At 56.0% G+C, this 20523-nt stretch overlaps 5 protein-coding genes across 5 annotated transcripts; 3 read left to right on the forward strand and 2 right to left on the reverse strand.

Annotated features, from left to right (window-relative positions):
- Positions 1-128: 128 nt before the first annotated feature.
- Positions 129-857, reverse strand: PTSG_04790 (uncharacterized protein; the record flags this gene model as incomplete). Its single annotated transcript, XM_004994049.1, has 1 exon — positions 129-857. One exon carries the CDS (start codon positions 855-857, stop codon positions 129-131), a length of 729 nt encoding a protein of 242 aa, XP_004994106.1.
- A 38-nt stretch (positions 858-895) lies between these two features.
- On the forward strand, positions 896-4941 carry PTSG_04791 (uncharacterized protein). The gene is made up of 13 exons (XM_004994050.1): positions 896-1036; positions 1301-1384; positions 1639-1710; positions 1840-1886; positions 2147-2344; positions 2695-2736; positions 2981-3044; positions 3208-3239; positions 3476-3601; positions 3754-3930; positions 4040-4225; positions 4467-4537; positions 4735-4941. The coding sequence occupies exons 1-13, from the start codon at positions 976-978 to the stop codon at positions 4883-4885; spliced, it is 1311 nt and encodes a 436-aa protein (XP_004994107.1). The 5' UTR covers positions 896-975; the 3' UTR covers positions 4886-4941.
- Positions 4942-5720: 779 nt separating this feature from the next.
- On the forward strand, positions 5721-8413 carry PTSG_04792 (uncharacterized protein). The gene is made up of 5 exons (XM_004994051.1): positions 5721-5873; positions 6102-6171; positions 6547-6683; positions 6939-7956; positions 8160-8413. The coding sequence occupies exons 1-5, from the start codon at positions 5842-5844 to the stop codon at positions 8355-8357; spliced, it is 1455 nt and encodes a 484-aa protein (XP_004994108.1). The 5' UTR covers positions 5721-5841; the 3' UTR covers positions 8358-8413.
- Positions 8414-9415: 1002 nt separating this feature from the next.
- Positions 9416-10537, forward strand: PTSG_04793 (uncharacterized protein; the record flags this gene model as incomplete). The annotated part of the gene is made up of 2 exons (XM_004994052.1): positions 9416-9562; positions 9827-10537. 2 exons carry the CDS (start codon positions 9416-9418, stop codon positions 10535-10537), a joined length of 858 nt encoding a protein of 285 aa, XP_004994109.1.
- Positions 10538-16805: 6268 nt separating this feature from the next.
- PTSG_04794 (uncharacterized protein) lies at positions 16806-20378 on the reverse strand (the record flags this gene model as incomplete). Its single annotated transcript, XM_004994053.1, has 8 exons — positions 16806-17411; positions 17707-17772; positions 18014-18215; positions 18464-18564; positions 18785-18919; positions 19103-19186; positions 19455-19627; positions 19814-20378. The coding sequence occupies 8 exons, from the start codon at positions 20376-20378 to the stop codon at positions 16806-16808; spliced, it is 1932 nt and encodes a 643-aa protein (XP_004994110.1).
- Positions 20379-20523: the final 145 nt, after the last annotated feature.

Here is a 20523-nt window from a genome sequence, read left to right on the forward strand (position 1 = left end):
AATAACAAAAGACAACAAAGGAAATTCCATGTCTGGATATGGCGGGCAAAGAACGTGTCCAGCCACCACTGGTGTTCACGCACACAAAACCACACATCCACACCCCACACAAACCTTCCCCAGCTTCATCACTGCTCGAGGTCTGAAAAGTATGACGTGAGGGCAAGCTGCACGCTGTGCCAAGACGCTGGGGGTGTGGGACACGCAGCGTTCACAGCCGCAGCATCCAACAGCACCACGGGTGACAAAGAAGAGGACGTCGCTGTTGAACAAGAAGCTGGCGGTGGTGGGCGCTGTGACTGTGGCTGTGGCTGTTGGTGCTGGTGTGGATTTGAAGTCCTCTGACAAGCAACCTCTCGCACTCTTGCGTCAAACCCTTGCCTGTGTGCACCTCTGCTGTTGGACTGCTTGTGCGCCCCACCACCGTTGGTGTCTTGCTTCAGTGTTGTGTGTTGTTGCTGTGCTGCCTTCCCCCTGTCCATGTCGCGGGACTGCTGAGACAGGGATGTGGACGTTGTGACAGCGGCGGAGGAGGAAGAAGAGGAAGAGGTTCCAAACTGCAGCGGCTTGAACCGCCCGCCATCCCCGCGTTTCGCACGCTTGTGCAAGTCTGAGGATGTCGTGCTTGTGGCGGCAACGTGGTGCTGCTGCTGTGCTTGTTCCTGAGGTATCACACTCGTCGCTGCGTGGTGCTGCTGCTGCTGATGGCCACCGGCTTCGAGAGCGCGCCGCCTGCTGCTGGCGCCCGTGCTGGTGCCCGTGCTCGTGCTGGCTTTTCTCGTTCGCAGCCTGAGCCGCGGCCGTGTTGTCCGCCCTCGAAACACAACCTCCTCCTCCTCTGCTGCTTCGTCGGCCATGGCTTGCTTGATTGCTGGGGGGTGGTGGCAGTTGTGGGCGATTTGTGGATATCGCGCACCAAATTTCCTCGCGTCGACAACAAACAAACACCAACCACCACCACCACCATCCATCATCATGTGGGGAACACTGTCCCTGGCCATCTTGGTCACCTCTCTCATCTTCCTCTTTCGCAAAGGTGTGTGTGTGTGTGTGTGTGTGTGTGTGTGTGTGTGCGTGTGTGTGTGTGCGTGCGTGTGCGTCCGTGTGCGTGTGCGTGCGTGTGCGTGTGCGTGTGCGTGCGTGTGCGTGCGTGTTTGTGTGTGTGTGTGTGTGTGTGTGTGTTTGTGTCGGATACCTTGTGGGCTGTTTTGTTATGCCCTGGTGCGTGTGATTGACCGCGTGCTTCCCCTCTTGCACCCTCTTTTTCACGTGTTCCTTGCCCCCACCTACCCCCAACAAGGCTTTCGATCGGGCATCTTTGCCATCGCCATTGGTTATCGCGCTCTAGTTCACTGGTATCGCAACTTGCGTGGCCTTACGCCAGGTGTGTAGGCCCGCGTGTGTGCATATGTGTGTGTGCATGTGTGCGCCTGTGTGAGTGTGTGCATGTGTGTGCATGTGTGTGTGCGAGGAACTATGACATTCGAGCGCGCCCGGGCGCGCGTCACGTGCTCACATGTGTCGAAGACCTCTCGTTCGCGCATGGCTCTTATCGCGCAACTCAACACACAGTCACAAAAGCGCGCGTTGACATCATTTCCTTCGACGCTCATCCCACGCCCATGCAACACCCCTCAGATGACATCCATGAGCGCCGCATTGTGTCTGGGCAAGCCTGGGATGAGTTCTGCGACGCCATAAAGGCCGCTGGTGTGTGTGTGTGTGTGCATCGCGGCGCACAGTGTGTTGCTCTGACTTCACCCTTGTACGTCGTTGAGGCATGTTTGCCACTCAGTTTTTGGCACTCACGTTGCGTCTTGTGCATGCACTTGTTCCTAGGCGCTGTCCTTTCCATGCCGGGCACGCCCCAGGACCCTTTCAACCAGGTCGGGGCACCTGTATTGCAGTGGATGAGCTGTGCATTGTTGTTCGTGCTCGCGGATCTGATGTGCGCGTGGATGTAATCCTCGTTCCCCTCACACCTGCCTTGTGGACAAACACTCCTTCCCTCCCCCCGTGCCCTCATTGAGGCTCTTTTATGTCCTGCATCTTCACTCTCGACATCCTTCACCTTCACGCTCGACAACCTTCACGTGTTCCTGCACGAAACCTTCAACGCCTTGATTGACTTGACCGCCTGTGACAGGCCGAAGGCTATCGATACTTGTCCCGGCTCATTCGCGGCGGCCTGGAGAACTTTGTCGAGTGCAGCGACCCCTTGCGCCCGCGGCTCAACGCCATCGCCAATGGTCTCCGCCCTGCCCCGATCAAGCTCGGGTCCGATAGCCCGGACAACCTCTACGAGAGCGCAGTCATCGACGGGCGCTTCACTTACCGCTTGAAGGTGAACGGCCCTGCGCGAGAGATTGTGTTTGTATGTGTGTGTTTGTGGCTGGGATTGTGTGTGTGTTCGTGTTTGTGTGTGTGCGTGTGTGTGTTTGTGTGCGTGTGTGTGGCGAGGATTGTGTGCGTGTGCGCGCGTGCAGTTGTCACACACACACACTCACTCACACACACACACACTCACGCACACACTTACACTCGTACTCATACTGACACACACACACACACATACCCTCACTCACACACACACTCACGCACACACTCACACACTCTCTCCTCCCTCCCAACCTTCTTCCTTCGTCACTGACACTCAACAACCCTCCTCCCTTTGCCCGCCGTTTCTGTCATCAGGGTACTCGCGGCACACCCAAGATTCTCGGCTTTGGCACACAGGTCGCGCAACTGCCATCGCTGTCACACACCGAGAGAGCACGTCTTTGTGTGTGTGTGTGTGTGTGTGTGTGTGTGCGCGCGTGCGTGTGTGTGTTTGTATGTGTATCATCACCCTCCTCGTATTCACTTCCACAACGCACACACGCACACCCATACGCGCACACACACACGCAACACACACACACACACACACTCGAACGCACGCACACACGCAACACACACGCACCATGTGTCTACATGTCAGGCGGGCCGGTATGGGGGCGACGGCGGCCTGAAGACAGTCGACTACAAGACCATCGATGATATGGGTACGTGTGTGTGTGTGCATGTGCATGTGCATGCGTGTGTGTGTGCATTTGTGTGGTCTCCCTGTCTTTGAGTGGGGTGTGTTCACATGTTTGCGACAACATCACAACCTCACAATGCCGCGTGTTGACTGCAACTGCACTTCTCTTCCTCCTCCTTCTGCAGTTGTCAACGCGGACGGCACCTTCGAAGTCTATGTAGGTCCTCATGCAGCGCGCCTCAATTTTCGTTCGTTTTCATTTCCTGCCGTTTACACCCGCGCCATCACAAATACTGCCCTACCTTCCTCACACACACACACACGAACAAACAAACAAACAAACAAACAAACAAACAAACAAACAAACAAACAAACAAACAAACAAACAAACAAACAAACAAACAAACAAACAAACAAACAAACAAACAAACAAACAAACACAAACGCGCACAGCTTGGCCCCCGAAAGCCCGACGCGTGCCCGGACAGCAACTATCTGCGCACATTGGAAACGCCAGCCGAGGGCATGCTGCTTGTGCGCCAGACGTTTGGTGTGCGTACCAAAGAAACACCGGCACAGGTACGTCGACGCTGCTACACGTCCGCCGCCATCATGTTCTCTGGTCTAGCCTGTCAATATCCACTCCATCCTCACACACTCACACTCACACGCTCACACACACACTCACACACACACACACACACACACACACACACACACTCGCACATCAGCTTGAGATTGAGTGCATAACCGCATCACCCGGCGGGAGCAGCAGCAAGCTGACGTGTGCGGCGCTTGACACTGCGCTCAGCTCCGCACAGCTGTTCATTGCTGGCGCCCCAGCCATGTTTGCCCACTGGGCCGCGGGCTTTCAGAAGCACAAGAACCAGCTCCCGCTCTTTGACCAGGTGGTGGTGATTGTGTGCGTGCGTGCGTGTGTGCGTGTGTGCGTGTGTGTGTGTGTGTGTGTTTGCGTTCTTACCATCTGTGTATCTCCCCCTTTGCCCATCATTTCAGGAGTTGTCCAATAGCGTTGGTGGCGACCCGAACATCCGCTACTTCCACTCGTATTGGGAGCTGAAGGACGACGAGGCGCTGGTGATTGAGGCAACCCCGCCCCCGTGCAAGTTCTGGAACTTCCAACTCAACAACCACTGGATGGAGAGCCTGGACTATAGGTATTTCCCCATCCACGTGAACAAGGTGCGAGCAGCTGCCACTGTGACGCGTTATGTTGGGTTGAAGTGGAGGATGCCTGCTCTGGCACACGCAGCCGTCTCAGTGTGTGTGTATGTGTATGTTCACATTTTCATGTGCATGTGTGCGTGTGGCGCGCCCGTGCACGTGTTCACATGTGGACATTTGTGTCTGTGTGCATGAATTACGCCCCGCCTCGGTTGATTGTCGCTCACCTGTGCATATTTGTATGCATCGGTCCCCGCAGTACACCGCAAAATACAAGCGGGATGGGAGCATCATGATCATCGTGTCCAAGGAGGACCCTCATCTCTCGCAGTACGTGTGTGTTGTGTTGTGTTGTGTTGTGCGTTATTTTTGCAAAACGTGATGTGGAAGCGTTGCGCACACTTTCACCTGATACACACACACACACACACACACACACACACACACACACACACACACACACACACACACACACACACACACACACACACACGCACACACACACACACACAAACACGCGCGCACAGGGAGACGTACACGTGGTTGTCAACGACGGACCATAACTGCGGCACAATGTCGTTTCGGTGGATTCTTCCGGAGGTCGATGGCCCAGACCTGCCACACCCGCACACGCGCGTCGAATCCATTGCGCAACTCAAGGAGACACAGGCACATTGAGCGGCCAGTGCAGTGCCATCGATTTCACAACACACAACACACAACACACAACACACACACACTCTGTATTTACGCCTCGCTTCATCATCTCACCTCCTCATCGTCACTGGCGCTTGCTATGCTCCCTCCTCCCTCTGATTTGTTGTTACCCGCCTTCCATTACCACAAAACGCTGCCAGCAGTGCTGGTGTGTGTTTTCATTGTGTTGCACACGAGTTGGCACGCAAGACGCGAGCGCACAGCGTGGGGCAGACGTGCACATGCATGGTATCAGACAACACCCGACGAAGCTCAAGCAAGCCACCCTTTGTTTTGTCCTTGGGGCATGGCGATTCTCGCCAGCAATGCACCCGATGCGTGTGTGTGCATGTGCGTGTGTGTGTGCGCCTTGTTTGGACAACCTATTACGTGTGCATGGCTTCACCGCTCGCGTCCGCAGCCTGGATGATGTATGCAGTGGACCAGAGACAACGGTTAGGCATGCGATGTGGTATTGCTGATACGCTCTGCCATTGCTCGTGTGTTCGCGCGCGTGTGTGTGTGTGTGTCTCTCTCTCTCTCCGCCCCCCCCCCCTTTCCTCACTTCTCCACGCACACCCACTCTCCCTCTTTCCCTCCTCCTCCCTCCGCCAGCAGTCTCAAACATGAAAAAAAAGCACAAAACACCTCACGTCAAATCAGACGTGCAAGCTGTCAAAATTGATTGGCGTGCAAGGTGGTGGTGCAAGGCAGAGAATAAAGCGCGGAAAACAGACGCTTGCCTGAAAAAGCAACAGCGCGAAAACAGCTTGTGTCAGCAAGCGCTCGAGTGGTGCGTTCACATCACATCGCACCACTTCCGCCACTCGACAAGAGACGATACAACACGCATCACCGTAACCGCAAACGCAACCAACGCCACCAACGCCACCAACGCCACCAACCCACCACCCACAACGCGACGCGAAGAGCAAGCCATGGACTCACCACCAGCGGATATGCCCGCAAAGTGCGCTGCAGTTGTGACGTGCGAATGCCCGTCTGCGTGCCTCGTGTTGCTGCTGTGGTCGCTGCGCTTGCTTGCTGTTCGTGCCTCTGCTTGCGGCGAGTGTCGACAACGGAGCGCATAAACAGCTGCGGGCGTTCTCGCACAAGCAAGCCACTGCCTTGGCACCATGTCGCTCATCTGCAATCCTGTCGTCTCCCACACTGCATGTGCCTGTGCTTGTGTGAGCAGGCGGCCCAAGGTCTTGCGCCGCTCAGCCCGGCAGGCAGCTCGCAGAGCGCGCCTGCAGGCCGAGTCAAACGTATGTGCCTTCCTGTGTGTGTGTGTGTGTGTGTGTGTGTGTGTGTGCGTGAGTGAGTGAGTGAGTGTGTGTGTGTGTGTGCGCGTGTGCATGAGTGAGTGAGTGTGTGTATGTGTGTGTGCGCGCGTGCACGCGTGTGTGTTTGTGAGTGTGCATATGTGTGTGTGTGTGAGTGTGAGTTTGTATGTGTATGCGTGTGTAAACGCATGCTCTTGAACATCACATGTAGCCTGCCCTGCGTGGTAAGACACACTCGTGCGCGCAAAGGCCGCAACGCGTTTCAAATACCTGCACACACACACTCTCTCTCTCACCCAATCACTCACCCACACCCAACACACCAACATACGTGTCTCCACTTTTGCGCACCAGAAGCTTCAAGAGCAGGACGTCGCCTATGTTCCCAAGGATGCGGCGTTCTGGCGGCCAAGTTCCCGCGCTGCAAGCAACACACACACGCCCACCAACACCACGCCTGACCATGCCAACGCTGCTCCTTCAGCGTCCTCCTCGTCTGCATCGTCTTCCACCACCACGACCACCACGACCACCACCTCCTCGTCTTCCACCACCACTTCCACCACCACCACCTCGTCTTCGTCCTCCTCCTCGTCTTCGTCGTCCTCCTCCTCCGCCACTGTGTCTTCCATCACCCCATCTACCGGCACTTCCGCCACCAACAGCACCAGCAGCACCAGCAGCAGCATCATGGCCACCGTGGCCACCTCCCCCACTGACTCGCCCGCCTCCGCGCCTTCCACATGCAGTTTCTCTGCTCCCAACATCACCACCTTCGACATTGAAGAGCGTTTGCGCGCCATCAGGGCGGGTCGACGCAAGCGCGCCGGCAACGACAGCGAAATGCACAGCGACGATGAAGACCTCACTCCCCGGGTCGGCCGCGGGTTGCCCATGAGACACGTTGAGGTCATCAACCACCAGCGAGATGCACACGACGACTTCAAGTACATCGACAGGCCGCAGTACCATCAGAGCGGCGGGGCGCACCGCCTGTACCGGCACAGCGAGTACAATGAGAAAGAAATCCACAAGCTGTACATGCTCGAATGCACAGCCATGCCGCGTACAGCGAAGATGATCCACGACAGCATCGTGCGCCTGTTGCAGGGGCGCATGCACTGTGTCCTGGACTTTGCCCAAGACGAGGACGGCAAGTTCCGCCACTATTACTTCTTCTGCAGCTGCACCACCGCACAAGTGAACCGCATCAGCAAGCGAGAGCTGCCCGTCTATCGCGAAAAGATCAAGCACTTGTGCACCGAGCTGGGCCGGTTGGGCAATCCGTACCGCGAGAGCAGCCATCACATCATGGCGTGGCGGGCAAGCTGGAGCCTGGCGGGCGTCGACACGTGGTGTGAGGCCGCATATGCGCCCCCGTACAACCGCTGGAGGGAGCCCAAGGCACGCAGCTTCAAGCTGAACCCCAGGTTCGAGTACGCCTATGCCGAGAGCATCTGGTTGGCTGTTGCGCACATGCTCGTCTCGGGCACCGAAGACATCATCGTCGTGTACGAGGGGCGTGCCAGCGGCACCGTCGTTCACCTCAACCGCCGGCAGCTGAACAGAGCAAGCGCCGCCTTCGATTCAGACCTGCTTAAGGGGCACGGCGACCCAAGGCCAGGCACCCTCGACTCAAACCAGATTGAGTTTTGGCTGAGCACCATCACCCGCGCTCTCCAGCCCCTCTGTGAGCACGGCCCGCCAGTCGTCCGCGTCAGCGAGCGGCTGATTAAAGAAGTCTTCGGCTACACCGACGTCACCCTGGTGTGTGTGTGTGTGTGTGTGTGTGTGTGTGTGTGTGTGTGTGTGTGTGCGTCCGAGAGAGTGAGATCCTGCGTCGATAGCACATGTGATCCTTCGTTGACCTACTCATTCACTCACCCCCAACACACCCCCAACACACCCAACACACCCCCAACACCCCCAACACACCCCCAACACACACACACACACACCACACACTGCAGGAGCCCACAACTGTTCAAGACTCACGGGTTGCGTTGCGCTGGCCCGACCTCGAGGGCGATGAGGTTGTTCTCGCGGACGAGCGACGCATTCGCCTTGAGCGTCAAGATGCCCGGGAGGCAATCACGACGCTTCCAAGGAGCCATCAAGAGTGGAGAGCCCTCCACTATGCCAACCAGCGCATCCTTCTGGAAGATTAGGCGTCTCGACGGTCATTCTTTCAGCCGACCGTGCTGCTTGCTGTTGGCTGTTGGCTGTTGCTGTCGTTGTCATTGTTGGATGTCGGGTGCTGCTAGTGCCTGTCAACTGTTGAGGATAATGACGATCGCGGGTGGTGTTGTTGCTGTCATCATCTCCTCCCCCTTTCTCATTCTCCCACCACCAAGACTGCCATCCTCCTCCTCTCGCACCTTCTTCTTCTTCTTCTTCTTCTTCTTCTTCTTCTTCTTCTTCTTCTTCTTCTTCTTCTTCTTCTTCTTCTTCTTCTTCTTCTTCTTCTTCTTCTTCTTCTTCTTCTTCTTCTTCTTCTTCTTCCCCGCTCCTCTTCTTCTGTCACATCTGCCTCTGCTGCTTTTTTTTTTTCGTTCTGCTGCCGCTGCTGCTGCCGCCGCAGCCCCGTGACGTTCCAGCGCTGGTATTTTCTGTCTCCAGAGAGCGTCATTGCCAATGTCGTCTGGTGCTGGGGCGTTCCCTCACCAATGCGATGATACTTTTTCGTGCTTTTTTTTTTGTTCCATCTTGAAATGATGTCAGCTTCTGCAAACGCAAAGTCAGGGCGTGAGGGAATGTGTCACCCACTCGATCGACAGGCACAGGAGAGGGTGGGGAGGCATCAGCACAATCTACAGCACACGAGAAGCAAGCCACAGCACAACCAACACTCACCGTGAAGGCCGCAAAACACGCTGCTTGCAGCTCCTTCTGCTCCTTCCTGTCAAGGGAATGACATTTCCGGCAAGCACGAAACATGGCCAATGACATTGTCAATCTTCTCATCAAGTTCACAGCCCCAAACCCGTAAACCCGCACTCACACAGACACATACACAGAGGCACAGACACATACACAGAGGCACAGACACATACACAGAGGCACAGACACATACACAGAGGCACAGACACACACACAGACACACAGACGCACATACAGACGCACGCACGCACACAGACGCGGACACCCCCTCAATCAAACAAGTAGTCCACTCACGTTTCAAGAGGACTGAGCAGCAACGTCGCGCCTGTCAACGCCGAGCCCCAAGATGCAAACGCCAACAGCAGACACCATCATGAGCACGCCGGCTGCAGTCAACGTTGGCTACAACGGCAAGGAGCGGGTCAACGCTCGCACGGAAGGGGTCAGCAACCCATCCATCCAAGATGACGGCCGTGTGCGTCTGTTTTCAGAGGTATGCATGAACCAACAAGAACAAGACTGAGCTGCATGCATCGCACTTGGCAAACACAACAGTCCGTAAAGCAAAGCCACACACACACACACACACACAGACACACACAGACACACAGACACACACACACACAGGCAGGCAGACACACGCGCGCGCGCACACCGTCAAAAGCACACACATACACACACGCAGACACACACACATGCACGCACGAATGCATACATCTCACGCTGGGCTGTCGCGCTTGCCATGCTCGTGTGCCAGGCGGAAACACGGGGTGATACCGGCTCCCGCAAGACCAACGTCCATGGTGACAAGCATTCACACAGCAGTCATCATCGCAACGTGGCTCGCGTGCTGTTCATAACGAAGAGTGGTCGCACCCTCCGAAGCGGTCCACCGCACCCGCTCAGCCATGGTGTGGGTCGCCAGGGCCGTGCAGTGGTGTGGGCCCGGCAGTTCCACGTGCCCAACAAGCTGCGCACGCGCCCCACCGCTGGCGTCAGTGCCACAAACTGGCGCTGGACACCGCCGCCGGCTCGCTCAGCGCACATCGTGGATATGGGCTACCCAGGCGCGCGCAAGCACCATAATCACCTCACAGATGGCATCCAGCACGTTGTGCGTGCGAGGAGGCCTGTGCCAGCTGCAGCCACCACAGCAACACATCCGCTCAGCCATGGTGTGGGTCGCCAGGGCCGTGCAGTGGTGTGGGCCTGGCAGTTCCACATGCCCAACAAGCTGCGCACGCGCCCCACCGCTGGCGTCAGTGCCACAAACTGGCGCTGGACACCGCCGCCGGCTCGCTCAGCGCACATCGTGGATATGGGCTACCCAGGCGTGCGCAAGCACCATAATCACCTCACAGATGGCATCCAGCACGTTGTGCGCGCACGGAGGCCTGTGCCAGCTGCGGCCGCTGGACGCAAGGTGCACCATGTCATCGGCATCACCAGCGAGCAGAGCGAAGTGTAAACTGCTGCTATGCTGGCGGAGGCAGTTGTCGCCCTTGAAAGCCCAAGTGTGCTGCTGCTGCTGCTGCTGTTGTTGTTGCTGCTGTTGCTGCTGCTGCTGCTGCTGCTGTTGTTGCTGCTCCACCCGTTTCTGTTGCATCGAGCGTTGTGTTGTACTGCCGCCTTTTCAACGCTGCTGACTCATTATGTTGCTCCTGCGCTGCCTGGCCTCTGTTGTGGCTGCTGCGTGTGTCCTGACACCTGCGCTTGTTGAGCAGCGGCACCCTTGTTCCTGTGCTCACACAAGTACATGTGCAATCACGAGACGCAAAGGGCATCATGACAGCAATTGGGGCGAGAGTGTGAGCAACATGGGCTGGTGGTGTGGGCGCGCGCATGCGCGTGTGTGCAGATTTGTACTCTCGTTTTTGAAGCATTCCAAGACAGACTGCAAACAAGAAGCAGCCTTACTTTGGTGATGACGAGATGCGTGCAAGCAAGCGGGCCAGCGAGCGAGTCGGGAGTGAACAGCTGGCGCAAACCACCACTGCTTTCGACGGCGCGCATCTATGAAGACACCATAAATTGATGGCACACAACCAGCCAGCAGTGTTAGGTGGTGCGAAATATGTTGCAAATCTTGCAGCAAAAATTGACCGTTCCATGTCCGGTTGTGGGCTGAAATCGCCAAAAACGCACAGCCCCAAACGCACAGCCCCAAACGCACTCGTACACAACAACCACCTCCCTTCTTCCCGCCCAACACAACCGCGAGTGACAACACCAACCCTGGTTGGGTGTTGTCTGAGACGACCATGTGTTGCAACTAGGAACAGGGCCAGAATGCCTGCAATCGACAAAAGGCAAGCACAAATGTTTGTGAGGGAATGGTCTGGGAGGCGGTGACCTCTCGACGTGATTGTCAGTCGACACAACGCGGCAAAAGAATTGTGTTCTCTGTGTGCATGCAAGTATGTAACCGTGCATGTGCTTGTGTGCGTGGATGAGTGAGTATGTGCCTGTGTAGGTGTTTCTTTTGCATGTGCGTGCATGTGCTTGTGTACGACGAGAATGGGCATCCTCGTCTTGGCACTCACCCATCCATGAGAAAACCGCATCCGCCTTGTTCTGCTTGGGTAGAGGCTGAAACCATGATGGCTGCAAATTGACAAAGGCAACAGCAAGCAAGTGAGGGAGGCAGCGAGTAAGCGTGTGCTTGCGCATTCATTCTCGGGCGCATGTGTGCATGTCTGTATTCGCGTCTGCATGTCTGTGTTCGCGTCTGCATGTCTGTGTGCGTGTGTGCATTCATGCTTGCGCGCACGTGTGTGTCCTTGTCATTCCACATCAGCCAAAGCATCCCACCTAGCTAAGAGTGCTCGTTGATCAGGCTTGAGTCGTGGCTCCGGCAGCAGCGCAGGCGCGATTCCTACCATCGACACAAGTGGCAGCAGGCAAGCCAGACAATTGTCAAGAAGAGGGTGCACTTCCTGTCCCCCTCGCAGCTGAACATACCAATCGACACGAGGCGAGTGAGTAGGGTCTTAACTGTGTGCGAACGTGTGTGTTTGCGTGGAGATGTGTGCGCGCGTGTTTGCGTAACCATTCGCTCACCAACGTTTCAGGCAGCTCCGCAGTTGCCGAGTGCGTTCATGCCACAGAACCGTGCAGCGCAACCATGGTACCTGCAATCGACAAAACCAGCAGAAGACAACCGATAAGCACGGGTTAGACGAGACAAGTGTGGTGCATTCCGTTGCACATCCACGACCGATCGACAAACGGTGAGAGCGTGGTTCTCATCCCGCCCATGTGTGCGTGTGTTGTTGTTGTTGGTGGTGGTGTAGTTGTTTAAGTTGTTGTAGTTGTAGTAGCAGTAGTAGTAGTAGTTGTTGTTGTTTAAATTGTTGTTGTTGTTGTTGTTGTTGTTGTTGTTATAGTAGTAGTGGTAGTAGTAGTAGCAGTAGTGTATGTTTGCATGTGTGCTCATGTTGCTGGGTGCATGCACGCCGACGCCAGTGCACAAGACAAGTAAGCGTGCTCAGCCTCCATGTCTGAAGCTAGTCCCCCATTCTCGGGACACATGCATAACCACTCCTCACTGCCCATTGCACACACACACATACACACACACACCGCTGTATGCACGAGCGCGCACAATCACAGAGTGTCTGACCCACACTCTTCATGCACCATCGCATTCAGTCGCTCCACTGGCGGCCTCTTCCTCGATGCCACCACAATCAAAAGCCCACCGATGCAGTAGCGGTCCGAGGGAGCAAAGAAGAGGGGTTGCACCAATCACAAACTGCATCCCACATCAAGAAGGGCCTTTCAAGCGTCTTCATGAGCAAGCTACGCATGCAACGCAAAAATGGAAGTGAGTGGCGTGCCTTGCACAGTGTGAACACATGCGTGTGCGTGTGCGTGTGTGTGTGGGTATGCGCCGACTCAATACGTATGTGTGTGTGCGCGTGTGTGTTACCGTGTGCATGCATGTTTGTTGACCAAATGCACAGTGCACCTGCCAACCCACGAACCTGACGTGGCATCGCCGCTTGATGATATGTTGCGTGTAGAGACGAAGGCATTGGGCGCTGCCTCGACGTGACAGCAACTGTATTGCCTGGGCAAAGCACACGGCCAGCGTAAGGGCCGGCAAGCACGAAAGCAACAATGCCAAGAGCGCATGTGCATGCGTAGAACCAGCGTACATGTGTGTGAGTGTGCAAGCGTGCGTTGGCACATGTCTAGTGTGTGAGTGTGTCTTGTGTGTGTGTGTGTGCGCACATGTATGGTGTGTGCGTGTGCGGTATCTTGTGCGTGTGTGCGTGTGTGTGCGGTATCTTGAGTGTGTGTGTGTGTGTGTGCATGTGTGTGCATGTACGTGCGGCCTACGGGTGTGTTGTGTGCATGTGTGTTGGACGTGCGTGCGTGTTGTACGTGCGTGTGATGTGTGTACGTGTATGTTGGGCGTGTGTGTTGTACGTGTATGTTGGACGTGCGGGTTGTACGTGCGCGTGTTGTTCGCGTGTGCGTTGGACATGTGCGCGTGTGTGGTGGGTGTGGTGATGAGTCCGCCTTGGTTGCACATGCAAGGGCAAATAATGTTGCACGTGCGTATGTTGTTCGCGTGTGCGTTGGACGTGTGCGCGTGTGTGATGGGTGTGCTGATTAGTTGGCAGGTGCATGCGTGGCAGGCGCATGCGTGACAACCAACCTGTGCGCTTCGCGTTCGCTTGAAGGGCTGGGCAGAAAACCAGCGAACGACCTTCGCAGGGCGCAGACGTGGCCAGCGGGAGACACAGGTAAGTGACCACGAATGTGGGTGTTGAGGTGGTGCATCGCCTAATTCGTCACTTGCATACTTCTCTGCGGCAAGGTGCGAAGAGGTGGCAAGAGGTGGAATGTCAGCTTGAAGGTCAAGGAGAACGTGTGTGTGTGTGTGTGTTCTGTGTGTTCTCTGTGTGTGTGTGTGTGTGTGTGTGTGTGTGTGTTCTGTGTGTGTGTGTGTGTGTGTGTGTGTGTGTGTTCTGTGTGTGTGTGTGTGTTCTGTGTGTGTGTGTGTGTTCCTGTTCTGTGTGCGTGCGTGCGTGATGCCCTCCTGCATGTCTGTGTTGATGTAAGTGTGTCCACCTATATATTATCAGTGCGGTGTCAGAAAGCAACAGTTGAAAAAGGCGTGCTGCATGGCAGAAATTCTATCTGACGAAAACTCACCACCTTCCACGGTGTGTGTGCGCGCGCAAGTCAACAGGTCAACGGGTATCACCTTACCACATGGGCGACGTTGTAATGTAACATAACACTAGAACACTAGAGTGACTAGAGAATGAGCAGGATTGCCTCATGTGCCATCTGCATTCGCCCCAGCACGCGGAACGATCCAACGGAGACATGGAGGGAGACATAGGCACAGGTGCACCATCACACGCCAGCCAGCCTGCCATAAAAGTGCACAACAAGGCAGCAAGGCAGCAACAGACGGGAAAAAGACACGTCAAGTTACACCACGCAGACGCAGTGTGACGTGCTGTGACGAGACACGTAGCCGAACAGCCGCTCCCCTCACAGTCCAACTCAACGTGCACCCTCTACCCTCCTTCTACAACTCAATGACTTGACTCAAGCATGTAGCAGGCGACAAGATCAGGGTTGCACCGCACCACTCTCTCCAACCACGCACATTCACAGCACATCGACTAGACTCAGTAAGTTTGCGCCTACCCAGGTACGATGGACGCCTTGTGCATGCGAGTGTGCGAGTGTTGAGTGTGAGATACGTTGGATGTGTGTGTGTGTGCGTGTGTGTGTGTGTGTGTGTGTGTGTGTGTGTGATCTTGTCGCATGCCACCTGCATGAGTATTGTCATTGAGTTGTCGAAGGAGGGTAGAGGGTGCACGTTGAGTTGCACTGAGAGGGGAGCGGCTGTTCTTTCCCCCCATGTTGTTCGAGTCCATTCAGTTGGCTTGAAGTTGTCCGGTGCGTGTGCAGATCGCGCCCCCTCACAGGGACACATTTCCTTCTATATACACTTGTCGCAGAGCTTCGATACGTGAATTTCGGGCGTAGGCACTCGCATGACCATGTCATGGTGACACTCCCGCCCCAAAACCATGGTCTCAGTGCGTCTGCATTCAGCGCACTTTCGTCCCGCTTGCATTCACACACACACACACACACACACACACACACACACACACACACACACACACAAGTTAGTGGTTGTGCTTCTTACCAATTGAGACACGCGACACGAGCGTCACAACGGGATCTCCTCCTGGGGCCTGTTAGCAAATGTCCAGTGTAATGTGACTCTGTGAGCAGGGTACACTGGTCTGGCATGCCCTTGCTTGAATGCACACACAGGCAGGCGAGCTATCTTCTTGATCTCACAGCCTGGGTCATCTTCTGCATGCATGGCACACGTCGATGCATGCATGCATGCATGGTGAAGGTGCACTGCACACGCTCGCGGCATGGCACCCACCTCCTCTCCCTGTCTCTGTCTCTGTCTCTGTCTCTCTGTTTCTCTCTGCCTCTCCGTTGACCTTGTTGCCTCGAGCCCAGCCTCATCTTGCTTTCTCGCATTTCGTGGGGGGAGACGTCATTGCCTCGTTGTGTGCTTGCTTGTCCTGGCAAACTGAGCTGCAGAGGGCGGGGCTGCCTTGCTTGTGTGCACGACAGTAAACGATATTCAGCAGCATCATGAAGCCTGGCAATCAAATGTGACGGAGAAAGCGGACACGGCAAGAGTGCTAGGGTGAGGGGTGAGCACGGATGTACCAGCAGAGATGACGGTAACAACATCAACACCGACACCAACACCAACGTCCGCGTTGACATCATCACACACGTATGCACGGCACGGCATTTGTCACAGGAACGTCCAGCACAGCCACATCGCAAGCACGCAGCAAGGGATCGTAAAGTGGCGCGCACCGCTTTGTCTCGTTGGTTGTTTGAAGCGACGCCAGCTTGACAACCAGTGATGGTCTCGACAAGCACGGCGGCAGGCATCCCACACGGTGGTCCAACGAGGAACGAATGGCTGGATCGGGATCCATCTGCATGAAGATGGGTGTTGAAGCCTCACATGGCCTGGTTGCTTGGACAGTGGAGAAAGTGTAGGGGCGGGGATGTGGGGGGGGGGGAGGCTGGAAGGAGAAGCGGCTGCACAGTCGTTCAGTCCAAGTGGTCAAGTGGTAGGATTTCGCCCTTTTGCTGTGTGTTCATGCGTGTGTGTGTGTACGGTGTGCGTGTATGTGCTTGTGTGTGTGTGTGTGCGTGTGTGTATGTGTGTGTGTGTGTGTGTGTGTGTGTGCACACGTCTGACCAGCCACCAGCATCTTCAACATTCACGCCAGTTCAGAAAGGAGAGGTCAGTGATGACACAGCGTGCTTGCAGGCAACGGGCAACAACAGTGTCACCGTTGTTGTTGCAGAAAATTATGTGTGTACGGGTGCGGTGTGCTTTGGCGCGCAGCTCATCACGTCTTTGTGTGCGTGGCTTTGTTTGTTTGTTTGTATTGGAGCACATGGTTTTACTGTCGAGCTGCTGACACGTATTCCCCCATCCCCCAATGCACACACACACACACACACACACACACACACACACACACACACACACAACACACACACACACACACACACACACACACAACCTGCGCAAGCATAACATCACCAAAACTCATGTACAAGTGCAGATACAACATGTCAGTTGGGGGCTGCCACCACCATCCTCACCACCACCACCACCACCACCATCATCATCATCATTGTCATCATCACCGAGGCGCCCGCTTGTTCCTCAAACGGCTGCTGCGCCTTGTTGGGGTGAGCAGCACATTCTGCTGCTTCCGCGCGCTTTTTCCTTTTCCCTCCTGCTTGTTGCTCTCTGCATCCTCTGCGGCTGTGCTGCCCTGGTTCTCAGCCCCGTCTCCTTCCTCCACTTCCTCTTTCTTCTCTTCAACTCCACCTTCTGCTGCGTTCACAGCGTCGCTGGTGTCATCACCCGCCTTCTCTTCCTCCTCCTCGTCTTCTGTCTCATCATCATCCTCATCCTTCTCATCCTCGTCCTCATCCTTCACAGGTGGCAGGCTCAGCGCCGGCACGTCCGTGTGCGCGCCATCAAAGTCCGACGCCAGCGACGTCGCCTTCATCACCGCTGCCGCAAAGTCGCGTCCAGAGGCCTCTTCCTTCTCCTCGCGAACAGCCACGGGCTTCCCCTTCTTGCCAGCGTGCCCATTCATCTTTGCTCCATTGTCGCCGCGCCGCGCCGTGCCCTCTGCCTTGACGTCATCCTCCTTCACAAGGCTGGTGGCCGCCAGCGAAAACACGCGTGTCTCGTTCTTCGCATCAGCAACGCAGTCCCACCGTCCAAGGCGCGGCTCCTGCCACACCACCACCACCAAGGAATGTCGTGTGATTGTGAGTGAGGGATCGTGTGTGAGGGTGATTGTGTGTGAGGGTGATTGTGTGTGAGTGGGAGTGAGTGTGAGGGTGATTGTGTGTGAGGGTGATTGTGTGTGAGGGTGATTGTGTGTGAGCGTGTGAGGGTGATTGCATGTGTCTTATGTTTGTGATGGCGTGTGATGGCGGTGAGATGGTTTGATGTGAAAGCCGCAGATGTTACAAGCAGAAGGAAGGTGGTGAGGGATACAACACGTGAGCGATGCGCTTGCACACCTTGCCGAGTGCTGCCACGAGGAAGGCGCCGTCAGCCGTAAACTTGAGCGAGTTCACCCATCCGACCTGACAGGCACAAGGCAGGAACCATGAGCAAGTGGAGTGCGCAGGGAGAGGGGAAGAGAACGATGTCACACCACAGCGTTGGAGTGGAACATGCACACGGGAGCACGGGCACCCACACACAGCGTACACACAGCGTACACACACAGCGTACACACACACACACACACACACACACACACAGCGTATACACACGCACACACACACACACACACACACACAGCGTATACACACACACACACACCGCGTTGATGGACATGACGGGGCTGATGCGGGCACTGCGGGCATCCGTGCTCCACAGGCGAATGCAGCCGTTGTTTGAGCCGGAAGCAGTGAGGTCGCTGTAGGGAACCGCAGCAACAGCGGTGATCCAGCTGTCCTTGCCGTGCGCACGAGGAACTGTACACACGGGCTTTCGCTTGCCAATGTCCCACAGACTCAGCGCGCTAAGGTGGCCACAGCCATGAAAGAAACGAAGAAGGCATGCACGCACGAGCGTGTCGTGAGCAAAAGCAGTACAGGAAGCACCACAAAAACCATCACAAGATCGGAGAGGACGAGAACACCACAAGGTGACACAGCACGACACCAAACACTGCACACCAAACACAGCACCACAAACACGGCATCCCAACCACCCACACGCCACATCGCACAAACACACAGCACAGCACAGCCCCAAACACACACGCACCCGTTTTGGTTGCCGGTGAGGAAATGAAGCTCTGTCACCATTGCAATGCAGTCGAGGCTGATGCCCGTGGATGCAAACACCAGCTGCGACGACTCAACAATCTGTCACAATGACACAATGACACGCAGCGTGAGCACTGCAAAGGCAGTCATGGGCCATCATCATATACACACACACATGTCACCCCTCACCAAGGAACCATGACACCGCGCCCAACGCACCAACACATTCGGGTTGAGCCAGCACAGCGCACAAGCCAACACCACAGCAGGCAATAGGCAAAGCACGACCAGCAACATCACGTAGGAGCATTTCACCGACCTTCCACAAGCGGAGGGAGCGGTCTCTGCCGCCAACACTGACGGCGCGTTCCCTGTGCAGGCTGTCCACGGCAAGCACCTGATCCTGGTGCCCAAACAGCGTCTCCACGTACGATAACGAGTCAATGTTCCACACCTGTGCGCAAGCAATCATCGCAGACATTATGTAGGGGGGATGTAAGCGCCGGGAGAGAGGCTAGGTGAGGTGGGGGAAATCGACTGAGTGTGGTTGATGTTTGTGCACGGTGCTGCAGGTCGGGCCACGTGAAGCTGTACAAGGAGAGAATCAAGAGGCAGAGCACGCGTGAATGTGCGTCACCTTGACTGTGCGATCGTCGCATGCGCTGAACAGGGTGTTCTCCCCGAGCCGAAACGCCAGCCCGTTGATGTTTCCACGGTGGCCCTGCATGTCCGCCATGGCAAATGTGATCATGACCGTGAACACGCGCAACACCAGCGTGGAACGATTGCTCGTGAATGATTGCTCATGTCAACACATACACATACACAGACAGACACATACACATACACAGACAGGCACAGGCACACAGACACAGACACACACAAAGAGCGCGACGTTCAAGCTCATGTACATTGCCGATCACGGACACTGCACACGAAAACACAACACCATCCACAAATGAGCTCATGCCCGTGGTTGTACTACGGACCCGAAGGTACTTGACGTGGCTGTGTGTTTGAAAGTCCCAGATGTTGATGATGGCATCTGTGCCAGCGCTGGCAAGGAAGGTGCCGTCTGTGTTCAGGGCAAGCGCGAGAACGTGGCCCGTGTGTCCAGTGGGGTTGTTCTTGGACTTGCGCTTCCACGTGTGCAGACGCGTGCCTTGGGATTGAATGGATGCGCAGGCGATAAGCAATGAGAATGGTCACGAGAAAGCAGTCGCGGTCGGCATCACACAAACAAAGAGGGAGACATTCAGCCGCAGTCACCATACGAATCCACGCACACACACACACATGCACACACCCACACACACACACTGACACATTGCATGTGGAGGGGCCTGACCTGAGTCGCGCATCCACTTGATGATGCTTCCGTCTTTGGACGCGGTGACGACATAGCGGGTGTCTGCAGAGATGACTGCGCTGGTCACTGGAAGGCGATGGCCGCGGGTGGTGACGGTGGCGGCAGGGTCAACGGCCTTGTGGCGCAGCGTGTGGGCCAGCTGACGACGCAGCACGCCTTTCTGCTTGTGCACCTCTTGTCGCAAGCGATGGGAGATGGCCTTTGTGAGCATGTCTCCTTCCAGCTCCTTCTCCTTCTCCTGCTCCTCAATCTGTTCGATAATCTCCTTGGCCATGCGCAGCCGCTTCTCCGCGGCCGTTTCCTGCACCAGGGTCTCGTCCTCTGACAGGTCGTCATCGTCATCGTCTGCAAATGCTTGCTGGATCTCTGCATCGAGGGTGAGCCCGCTTCCGTCGTCCCCTTCGTCATCAGAAGGGATCTCCTCATCTCGCTGGCGGCGCTTCCCACCCTTGCCTCGCTTGGAGATGGGCTGGCCACCGTCAGTGGGTGCCCACCGCTTTGACCGGCGCGAGTCGCTGCTCGCGAAGAAAGGATCGTGATCCATCCTCGTTCACCTGTGTGTGCGCGTGTGTGTGCGTGTTGTGTGTGTGTGTGTGTGCGTGTGTGTGTGTGTGTGCGTGCGTGTGTGTGTGCGCGCGTGTGTGTGTGTGTGTGCGTGTTTGGTTGCAGCAGCAGCAGCTCGCTGGCAG

This window comes from Salpingoeca rosetta (assembly GCF_000188695.1).
Source record: "Salpingoeca rosetta unplaced genomic scaffold supercont1.11, whole genome shotgun sequence".
Classification (NCBI taxonomy): domain Eukaryota; class Choanoflagellata; order Craspedida; family Salpingoecidae; genus Salpingoeca; species Salpingoeca rosetta.